The sequence below is a fragment of the Sprattus sprattus genome (assembly GCF_963457725.1).
Source record: "Sprattus sprattus genome assembly, chromosome: 7".
Taxonomy (NCBI): Eukaryota; Metazoa; Chordata; class Actinopteri; order Clupeiformes; family Clupeidae; genus Sprattus; species Sprattus sprattus.
In genome coordinates, this window is record NC_137926.1 from 11,041,368 (window position 1) to 11,052,786 (window position 11,419).

The 11,419-nt window shown below is 40.8% G+C and overlaps 1 protein-coding gene across 1 annotated transcript; it reads left to right on the forward strand.

Annotated features, from left to right (window-relative positions):
* Positions 1 to 6,312: 6,312 nt before the first annotated feature.
* On the forward strand, positions 6,313 to 11,044 carry LOC308368051 (aldo-keto reductase family 1 member D1-like; the record flags this gene model as incomplete). The annotated part of the gene is made up of 10 exons (XM_080842097.1): positions 6,313 to 6,337; positions 7,144 to 7,264; positions 7,584 to 7,751; positions 7,878 to 7,994; positions 8,207 to 8,284; positions 8,795 to 8,917; positions 9,116 to 9,225; positions 9,404 to 9,569; positions 10,834 to 10,916; positions 11,002 to 11,044. Exons 2-10 carry the CDS (start codon positions 7,172 to 7,174, stop codon positions 11,042 to 11,044), a joined length of 981 nt encoding a protein of 326 aa, XP_080698223.1. The 5' UTR covers positions 6,313 to 6,337; positions 7,144 to 7,171.
* Positions 11,045 to 11,419: the final 375 nt, after the last annotated feature.

The following is an 11,419-nucleotide window of genomic DNA, read 5'->3' on the forward strand; positions in this document are numbered from 1 at the left end:
TGCTCACAAAGAATAGCGAGCGATAGCCGATCTAAAGAGCGTGGACAGTGAATTTACTGTCCATTCCAGGGAAAAAATGTGCAGGCTGTGAACTGGACACTTACAGATACCAGACTTGCAGCATCCTACCCATTCTGAAAATGTTAAGTGTAACACAGATAAGCATCGTGCGATTATTTTCTCAGCTGTCCTTCTCAGTGCTGACATGTCGTCATGTTCATCAGCAGGTTACGCCTAGTCTAGTGTTACCAGTTTCAACACTGACGGGATGAATTGACATTTACTTAGAATAATAACAGGTATAGATGCCCATTTGTCTACAGCAATTGATGCTCCTCTTCCAATTAGTTGCCTGGAAAGACAATGCATAGTGGTAGGCTGCATCAATGAAGTGGGAGGAGACTGACGTAGGCTACTGGCGACGGTGAGGTGGGCATTGAGATGACCATCATAGGAAAGAGCAGAAAATGTGTTGCTGGATTATTTTCAAGCTTCATACACTGGACATGGAAAAAAAAACTGTACCGTCAATTAAAATCGTCCTTCATTTTTTTTTCTCATTTTTCTGTCATGCGTGTTCCAATCGAATTACAGTTTCCTTTGCATCTACATTAATAATATATTCCAACAGATAACAATGATTTAAAAAATTGCATTATTATTTGCAAAGATATGGGGTTCTTTCCCAGTAGCCATGTTCCATGTTACACTGCCTCAGTTCGCAAAGCATTCTGGGAATTTTCTTCTACCACACTGTCTGAAGTCTGCATCTGAAAACGCTCTGTCTGGAGGACCATTTGGAGAGATAGATGACCTCGACTCCTGAAAAACATTGCACACCCTGTGCAAAAGCATGCAAAACAGGGGGGTAGGGCAAAGGGGGAAAACAGGGATTTGGCCTTTATGTGAGAATGTGGGAGGGAGTGCCTTCATGGCTGCTTTTTCAGTGAGAGTGTGATGGAGGGTCTTACAGGGTGGTCTTTAAATGGAGAAGATGCAACGCAGTGCTATGACATACAGATGGCTAATCAATGCAGTGTGTGCCAATTAGGCTGTGTTCACACACTGCAGCCCTTGAGGCTCAATTCCAATGTATTTCCCTTATGTGACGGGTGCTGTGTGTTTCTATTTCTTTCAACCTGAATTTGACACCAATGGGAACTGTAAACTATTCTTAAATGATCCACATGCGTAAAAGCACATGAACAAATCCGAGGTGGCGAGGTGAGAACACCAATGGGGCCAGCATCCCCCGCCAATGGCCATGTCTGACTGACTGACAGGCCGACAGCTGGCCAGAATAATGAGAGTACGCAACAGCACCAGTTCGGCTGACAAGTGTACACTGATGACACTAGGAACAAGCTGGTCAACAGAAACAGGCGAGAGGAAGAGAGTCGACGAGGAAAACGTGATCCACCAGATCACCTCCATGACGACCATGGTGGGACCCCGAAGAACAGCTGGGCATTCCATGGAGGGGTGTTACCGTGGCGGAGAGCTGGGTCACGTTACCCACCACTGTCAGGCGCCGAAGCCATGACGCCCAGCCCCCCAGCCACCTCAACGCCAACCAGACAAAACAAAAACGGATAAAGCTGTTCTGCAAACATATCATCATCATGTCATGATCATGGACGATCTCACGGGCAGGGGCGGTCTTTCCTACAGGCGGTATAGGCGGTCGCCTAGGGCGCCACCCAGAGGGGGGCGCAAAAGAAAAAAGAACTGTGTTTTTTTTGACCCCCCCCCCTTATAATGTATATCTCAAACCAATATTTTGACATAAAAAAAATGTATCTTACATTTGGGTAAAATGAGCCTGGGTGTTGTCAGAACATGCTAGCACAGTGAGGCGTTTGGTTTGAGTGTGTGTGTCTAATGAAGAGGCCAATACTGCAATTTTCGATGTGTCATGAAATACAAATTTAAGGAGCGGAGCTCGCCTAGAGCGCCAAATGTGCTAGGGCCGCCCCTGCTCACAGGACTTCCAGTTGACTTAGATACAGAGATGGAAATGAGGCGTTAGCCTCTCTGCCTTTAGTGGGAATTTTTCAATGTAGAGTATGTCAAGAACAGACTCCCCTTATTGGGAGTAAATGAAGAACAGACTCCCCTTATTGGGATTGGGATTTGGCAAGTTCACCTTGGGAGCCTGGACTGAACAGGAGGGTGCAGTTTGCTCAATCTGTGTTTGGGACAGGAGCATTCTTGTACTTTTGCTGACAGCACAGCTCAAATTGGCTCCCAAACATCAGCCCCCCCCCCCCCTGCATTTTCACCTTTATCTTCACTGTAATTGATCTTTACAATGAAATAACATTTAATACACCAAATTGCCTGCATTCACTTTCACTTTAAAAAAAAAATATTGTGTAAAATGATTGTTGTATAGTTGTAAAACAACTTAATAATACAAATTTGATAAAATTAAATATACACAATGTGTGCCTTTCAAAGGGGGCCAATTGCTGGAAAAAAAAATGTGGGAGTTCGTAGTTATGGTGGAAGTAGTTGTGTTTGTGTTTGCTGCCTGAAGAGTACAAAAAAGGTAAATACAAAACTTACAGTTATGTGTCTGTTCCACTGTTGCTACTTAGTGTGAAATGCATTCTTGGATACTGGACTTCACAAGTCCACACAAGTCACTTCCAGATGATTCTTTGATAAAGCCCACGAATCAAGAACACTTTCAGGCTTTTATTCTGTACTTGGCTAGATGTACCTTTGAATTGGAACAATACTTAGGCTGTGACTGATGACGTTTCTCAAGTCCATGGGAACGCAACTGCAGAGAAGAACACATTTTGAGGAATGCCTAGCGTCTGCTTTATCTGGAGATAAGAGGTGCATTCCTATTTGCATCCTTCCTCTGGCCTCATTCTCAGTGGAGATAAGTGTTAGATTTTGGTTTTTCAAAAGACAGTCACTCAACAGATGCTTTGAAGGAGTTGTCTGAGGATTGCTGAAAAAGTGAGCCAGTGGTGCTAGCTGAGGCACTCACAGACTACTTGCAGACCTGAATTAACCTGTATTACGTGAAAAATCCTGTTGTCACAAGATGTTTTGGTGCCTAAGGTGTAGAGTTTTCGCTTATTTGTGTCCACCTACTGTTTACCATGTGCGTTTCAAACGCTAGTGCATTTTTTCAACCAGCTCCCACGGTCAACCCTCGCGGTTATAGGCCACACAACTCTTTACAGACTAAATTCGGAACCTGTTAGTACACCAGGCCCTATTGTATTATCCTTAAGAAGAGGTACGAAAAGAGATCTATGTATTCACCATCAGATCACTTAATTCGCATTCTCTGAAAAAGAGAAAACAGGCTGCTGAATCAGACTTTGTGTATAAAGGGAGGTGTGGGGAGAGACTTCACTCCATGAAAGAAAGTTTTATTACGAAGAGGACAAAATACAAACAAAAGTTAACTACTCGCAAGCTCAAAGGGTCCTCCCATTAAATCATACTTTCTAACTGAAAAGAAACTCCACTTCTTCAAAGTGGGATCCTTACTCTATCGTAAGATGTTAAAATCACCAACACAAGAGCGAGAACAACCGGTGTGCTCTCCTTGTTACAACCTCCTGCTTCCTGCAGGCCTTCAGTTATTTGCCATACTTGGTCATAAATCTGCAGTTGATTGCTTAATGCCTGTTTCCTGTTGCATATATGTTTCCTCTCTCTAAGATTAATTTTTTAGCACATTTCAACAGACACTCAAGAATATTTCATTACACTTAAACACATACATTGTTCTATAGCAGGTTTTCGCACGAAAACATTTTTTACACACACAGTGTATAAGCATATCTTCACACAGCAAGTATGCACATTTCACTCTTCAAGCAGTTTCAGCCAGCATTCATTATGGTCAAACATGACTCAAGCAATTTTAGCAAGCATTCTTAATATAGGTTTGTCAAAACATGGCTCAAGCTTGAGATGCATCAGGATCGATGTTTTGGCTGGTGGGTCCATCTACTGTATCTGCAGCTCATTCAACAAAAGTGACCAGGGTTCATATCCCATTTCATTCCCTTACCCTAATCTGGTATCACAATCCAAGGGGGCTCTCACAGTCCCAACCCCTTCCCTTACCCTAACCTGTGTTTGTATCCAATCCCAACCCTAACCCTCTGGGTTCTTACTCCCGAAAGGGATTTGTTATTTCTCTGATGACAATTGTTGTTTTTTGTTTTGCTGTATTGGATTATAATATTCAGTTTGCTCTAGCAAGAGGTGACACTGTTGTGTCATCAGTAATTGACGTCTTTCAAACAATCTAATTTGTCATGTACTGTATGTCTGTCCTTGATTTATCAATCCCCCTTCCCTGAAAAGGGATTGAGGCGCTGTAGCTCAGGAGATAAAGCATTCCATTTGTCCACTTATTAACAAACACTTCACCTGTCATGATTTTAGCCTCTGAAATGAGAATTTAGAGATTCAAAAACACCATCCTGACCATTTAGGCCAGGGGTGTCAAACTCAAATACACAGAGGGCCGAAATAAAAAAAAATGGGTGTAAGTTGAGGGCCGGACAGTGGGGCAAGCGCTCCCTAAATTGACGTATGCTACCAACGCGGGGACAGTGCATTGTAGGCTTGCAGTATTTGTGGTGCGTTCGACATACCAGCGGCCGCGGCAGACAAGCTCTGATAGATAAAAAGATGGATACTTTATTAATCCTGAGGTAAAATTAGGCAAACCAAATAAAATGTCATCGTTGCTCATTCAAATCAATGGAACTTTTTGCAACATTCTGAGGAGCTGGCGGGCCAGATTAAATGGCTTGTCGGGCCTGATCAGGCCCGCGGGCCAGATTAAATGGCTTGTCGGGCCTGATCAGGCCCGCGGGCCTTGAGTTTGACACATGTGATTTAGGCTAATGCCCATGGCCGCATCCTTGCTTATAGCCTTGTTATTTTCACTACAGTAACTCACTAGTGCCTCTTGAGGTACAAAGGTGGTTAGCATGCCTACTTTAGTGAATATCTGGGCAACAAGTGTTTTTGACATTACACTCACATTCTCAGTTCACAGTTTTTGACATGAGGATTTTGTGCTGCTATTTCTAGTTATGATGATGATACAAATGAGAGAATGAGTTCTGTTCCAAAACTAGCAAGCTAACTATCTAAAAGGTATGCAAAGCCCTCACTGTAAACCTGAACAAGTTCAGAGAACTCAAAACTTTTGATGTAACCGATTACATAAGAAAATTTGAGTACAAGTAAACTTAACTAAAAAATTATACATCGGCTATTTAGATTTTTTGTGTTATCATTTTCATAATTTTTGAGTTCTCTGAACTCATATTAGATATTTGTGTTTCTCTGGGTCTTTCTCAAACTAGTAATTACGCCCTTACAAGTTTTTGTGCAAGCTTTTACTGTAGAGAGAACTGTGATTGGTCGACCGCCTTCCCAGTGTTGCCACTGCATTTACATCTGTGATTTAGCAGACGCTTTTATCCAAAGCGATTGACAAGGAATTTTGCATTTATAGATCATGAGCAGTTTAGGGGCTCACACTTCTACACTTGGTAAGGGGGAATTGGGAATCGAACTAGCAACCTTCCAACCTCTGGATTACTAAACGTCTCCTCTACCTTAAGTCTGCTGTGTCCGTCTCTCATCACAAGAGCTTTGCAATGATGTTCTCAACGACGTTGATGACGTCAGCTACTAACATTTTTGGAGTTATCAGGCAATGTTAACTCAAACAAATACATTCCAATACAACGTCTGCACTTGCTCAGAAAACTAATACATTTTAAGTATGGTCAACTAAATACCAGGTTTTAAGTACTTAATACATAATGTTAATGAGTTAGTAGAACTGTCTGGGTTTACAGTGCTTGCAAACACCACCAACAGCTAGGTTGACACTGAATAGAAGCTTGCCAACACAATAATTGGTATCTTTAGGCAGTATAGCTGGCAATGTCATGTGTGAAAGCTTTTCTTACATTTTTTCAGGGTATTCCAGCCTGGTACAGAACTACATAGGGCATATCCTGCATGGCTAGTGGGAAAAACACATGTGTTTATCTGTCCTTACCATGACCATTTTGATAGCATATGCCATATGCTATCAAAATGAATTTGAGGACGGTACCACTTGCCTATAAAACCATACCTCAAAAAGAGTAAAAAGAGAGTTACTTTGACTCAGAACATGCTGATGATGGACCCTCCCAAAACAAATGTGGCAGCTGCGTGGAGAGACTCCACCTAGTAACTGTACAATGGCATGCACACTGTCCACCTCAGCAAAAAAAGAATAATCAACAATCCCTGAGGAGACACATCCACTCTCGCTGCTTTGTAAGTAGGTTTAATTATTGTAGTCTATAGCTATTGTTGTCTATAGCTTTATGTGCTTTTTGAAACCCAACTTCTCTAAAATTGAAACAGTTTCATAGCCTACTAACCATGACGTGCGAGCAGAAAGGTCACTAAATGGGTTACTTTGATCAGTTGTAGCCTATTGTGTCGTTTTATCCCTCAACCTCATTAACAGGGTTAAGCTACTAAGGGGGCATTCATTGCGAAAACACTAATATTCTATGCTATAGCCTACATTTGTTTGTCATTGTTTTAAATCTGTTGTCCTACTGTTAAAAAAAAACGTGTCCATAAAGTACACTACGTTTGTCAGTCTCACCCACCAAGAAGGTGACAGAATATCCATAGGTACCGCGAGGCGCTCCAAAGTTAACGGTGTTCTATCGGTTGACTGTGAGGCGCAGTAAAACGCGTCATGCATGGTTTATGGACACCATGCCTGACGCCGGACATATATTTGAATAGAACAACTATTATAGGGGGAGTCCAGATATATTTTCGAATATGATTTTGTTTTAGAACCTACAGATCTTAATCTTTAATTAAAGAGGGATCATAATTGCACATACGTTGCCGGTGTATCAAAAAGACAAATCAGGAATTAAGTCTGACAACGTCAACTTGCTCTGGCTTGTGAAATGCTTCCACCCACGATATCCCACCAGAAATGAACCATTAGGAGTCATTCACCTCAGGTTATAACTATACATGTGTGCAAAGGAGGAGAAACACAGGAGCAAAGGTAGGTTAATACATTACCCATTAACTTGGTTTGGTCTGTCTGAACAGACATACATTCCACATTTTGAGAGGAGCGATGAACCTAACGGCAAAGAGCCACTCTGTTCCTCTGAGTGATGGGAACTCCATACCCCTCATGGGACTGGGGACATATGGGGACCCACGGACAGTAAGACTATGATATGATAAATATGATATTCATGGCAATATTCAAGCCAATGTTTAAGATTGTCTGTCTCTACTCTGCAGTCTTACACTCATCCACATGTTCACCATGTAGCCTACATACATACATACATGCATACACACTAAGCAAATGCACTTCTTAATTCAAACATATACAAAACTGTTTAAAATTAAATTACCTGTTTAATTCACATGGGCCATTTTGGTTGCCATTTAATGACTTGGAACCTTCATGTTGTGTGTAAGATTCAATTTCTGTTTAAAATATACAAATGGTGTTCTGCATCTTTTTTTTTAATCAGACACCTAAAGGTACTGCTTATGAATCTGTGAAGCTGGCCATAGATGTGGGATACAGACACTTTGATGGCGCCCTTGTATACTTCAATGAACATGAAGTTGGCCAGGCGATCCGTGAGAAAATAGCTGATGGAACGGTAAAACGAGAGGACATCTATTACTGTGGAAAGGTATGTAATTTATTGTTTGTGGGTTGCTGGTCACATAACTGCTTAAAAATTCATATTCAAAGATTAAACGTGCGTAATCTTTTGTGACCTATCATTGACCCTGGCTGTCACCACCTGCCCTGACAGCTGTGGTGCACTTATCACCCTCCAGCAATGGTTAGACCTGCCTTGGAGAAAACTCTCAAGACACTTCAGCTCGATTATGTAGATCTCTACATAATCGAGCTTCCCATTGCTTTCAAGGTCAGCAAAGAACCCTTATGTTGTAATAGTCATATGCATCATTTAGATCGGATTGTATCTGTGTTCAAGCTTCTGTCTGATATTATAATCAAAGACAATGTAAGATGCAGTATTCTCAGTTCTGATGTTAATTTTTGTGCAAGAGTTGCACAAAGGTAAAATCTTACTTTGCCCATACAGTGTATGATTATTTCTGTATGCTGTTCTCCTAGCCAGGAGATGTGTTTTACCCTAAAGATGAGAATGGGAAGTACATTTACCATGACGCAGATCTCTGTGCCACGTGGGAAGTGAGTGAACATCTGTTTGTTAATCTGTCTGATGATGCAGTCTTTTTCCGTAAAGTCCTGAGGTTGGACGTATTTGGATAATGAATTGGGTTAATCTACGAAACGATGGTATGAATAATATGTTAATGATAGCAGTCAGTGTTAAACAGCCTCCGCGTCAAGGCCAGAGCAATAAAACCGAGGTTGCGTACAAAGTGCATGCCATGATTAGATCTGTGTTTTGCTCCTTGTTTTGTGCGTTGTTAATGTTGTTACATTTACATTTAGTCATTTAGCAGACGCTTTGTCCAAAGCAACGTTCAAGGGAGAGAACAGTTAAGCTACGAGCAATAGAGACCTAGTGTAACAATAAATAAGAAATATAAAAGAAAAGTGCAGGAATGTAACGGCTGTAAGTGCAAGTTAAGTACTAGTAGAAGTGCAAGTTAGGAATGGAGGTGCTCTCTGAAGAGCTTCTCAAAGGTAGAGCTTCTGTTTTAAGACTAACTTGACTAACTTGACTCTAAACAGGCATTAGAGGCTTGCAAAGACGCTGGACTAGTGAAGTCGCTGGGAGTGTCAAACTTTAATCGCAGGCAACTAGAGCTTATACTGAAAAAGCCAGGACTGAAACACAGACCTGTCTCTAATCAAGTAAGTACAATACATGTGCATTACGTGTTTGTATGAAGATATTTCTCTTCTATATGTTATACTATAGACACTATTAAGAGACGCCCAAAAAGGGATTACTATGGGAATGTAACACAACACTGCCAATGTGATTGTAGTTACATGCTTGTTCCATGATATATTATATGAATTAATGGTGTGTCTTATATTTTGACACAGGTTGAGTGTCATCCATATTTCACGCAGCCTAAACTGCTGGAGTACTGTAGGCAGAATGGCATTGTGATTGTGGGCTACAGTCCACTGGGGACTTCACGAGATGCATCCTGGTACTAATGAAGCACATTATCACTAAACCCGAACTGTAGCTTTATAGATAAGCCTTTAATCCACTTCCTAGATGTGTTATAAATCCCAAGTAAACAGTATTATTAAGGAAGGAAATAAAAGTCCTACTGAATCTGTAATGTTTACTTAGAAGCTGACTATGACTGTGCTCTTATTTAGGGTCAACTTAAAATGCCCACCAATGTTGGAGGACGAGGTGTTGGTGGACATTGGCAGGAAGTACAACAAGAATAGTGCACAGGTGGCCCTACGCTTCAATGTACAGCGAGGTGTGGTGGTCATCCCGAAAAGCTTCACTGGCAAACGCATCGATGAAAACTTTCAGGTTGGCCAAAATGACAGTGTCATCTCTCAAAAGTCAGAATGCATAATTAAGACATGAGCATCATATGAAAGGTTGGAGGGAGAAGTGATCTATCTACTGCTAGACAGTTACCCTTGAAACGTTTGATGTAAGCAGGTGGACTGGGTGGGACTGAGGTGTTACATCATTGTTAAATCTTTGAAATCAGACCAAAGGAAGTTTCTTTATGTTTGATTGCGCAATCTTTCTTGTAAGAAAAACAATGTTTCTTTTGTGGTTGATGCAGCAATCTGTGTTTATTCCAGTTAAGTGCAGTAACGAAGTACGTGGAACATACTCCGGATTCAGCGGTGCAGATCTGAATCACAAGCATCTCCAACTCTAGCAATATACAGTATACTGTTTAGACACCCCCTAGGCTTTCAATGTAAATGAGCTAGGCTCCAAATGCAAACAGGTCTGGAAACCTTTTGCTGTTCTGTATGATAATCAGGTTTCTCTGACTGAGATGGTTCTCAATGGCCTACCCCATTCCCATACTATGTTTATATTATATATGTGTTAGATAAATTAATATAAAGATGTTAATATTAATGAGACAGAGACCAGCAATCAGATTTTCAATCAGCACTTTTGCAAAAGAGGGAGAGTGTCACAACCAAATATCATGAAAAAACTCCAAAGATGAGCTGGGCGTAGCCAGTGTATATAGTTCATATAGTTCCTCAAAACATGTTTCATAAGCAGGACGGGACATTATTCTGAGACAAGATGTTGACCCTTGTCTGACCCTTGTCTGATCAGTAGTTGCCTTTGTATCTTTTCTGCTCATTCGTGTCCTTCACAACATGTTTGTGATGAATGCCTTTCCACTCCTGTGACTTTTACTGACTTCACTCTTCCATCTACAAACTCCTACTACATCACCTGGAATGTTGCCAACATGTATCACTTCAGCAAAGTGTCACAATCATTCATATCGCAAGAGATGGTTCCTTATTCAGTACATGTAAGCTTGTAAACTTTCAGATTAAAAATAGAATAACAATGTATTACATTTCTCCATCAATATGACTATGCAGTCACTCACACCTCAGTATGTTCCCTGACCCCAGGTGACTGCGCAAATCCAGTGTGGGGACCATCCTTTGTTACCATGATATGATTACCATTTTGGATATTATGCTGGCCAACCTTTGGTGGTCGCAGCAGCTGCTTGATCATGAATCTCATGTTCACTCACAGGATATAGTAATTTCTTATACATCTCTCTGCTATTTTGTAGATATTTGACTTTTCGCTCACTGATGAAGAAATGAAAGCAATTGAAGGACTAAATAAAAACATCCGTTTTGTGGAGCTTCTCATGTAAGTTCTGTCCTTGCAAAGATTAATATTGCAGTACTGCTACTTTCCTCACGACATTGTCATCAATTTCCTGTTTTCCAAACAGGTGGAGTGACCATCCGGAATACCCATTTCATGATGACTATTAACAGTGTTTCTGATGACATTTCCAGATGACCATACCATCAGATGAATTACTAGATGTGTAATACCACTACTAGACATGTCAACTTGGGTGTTCATTTCTATGTGTAAACATTGTGTAAATGTCCCTGAATCATTGTACGCAACAATATATCAAGAAGAAATATGAGCATATATTAATTTCATCGTGATTTATCCATCAATGAGAATATCTGCATTTAATTCAGGCTGGGATTACTTCAAAGTTTAAAGACTGGATTAATATCAGTATGAAGTAAAAGCTGTGAATCTGGTGCTGTAAATAAGTAAGTGCTACTAATAGGCTGAGAAACAGTCATGTTACAATGGTTTGTGACTAAAATAATCTTAATTACTGAACA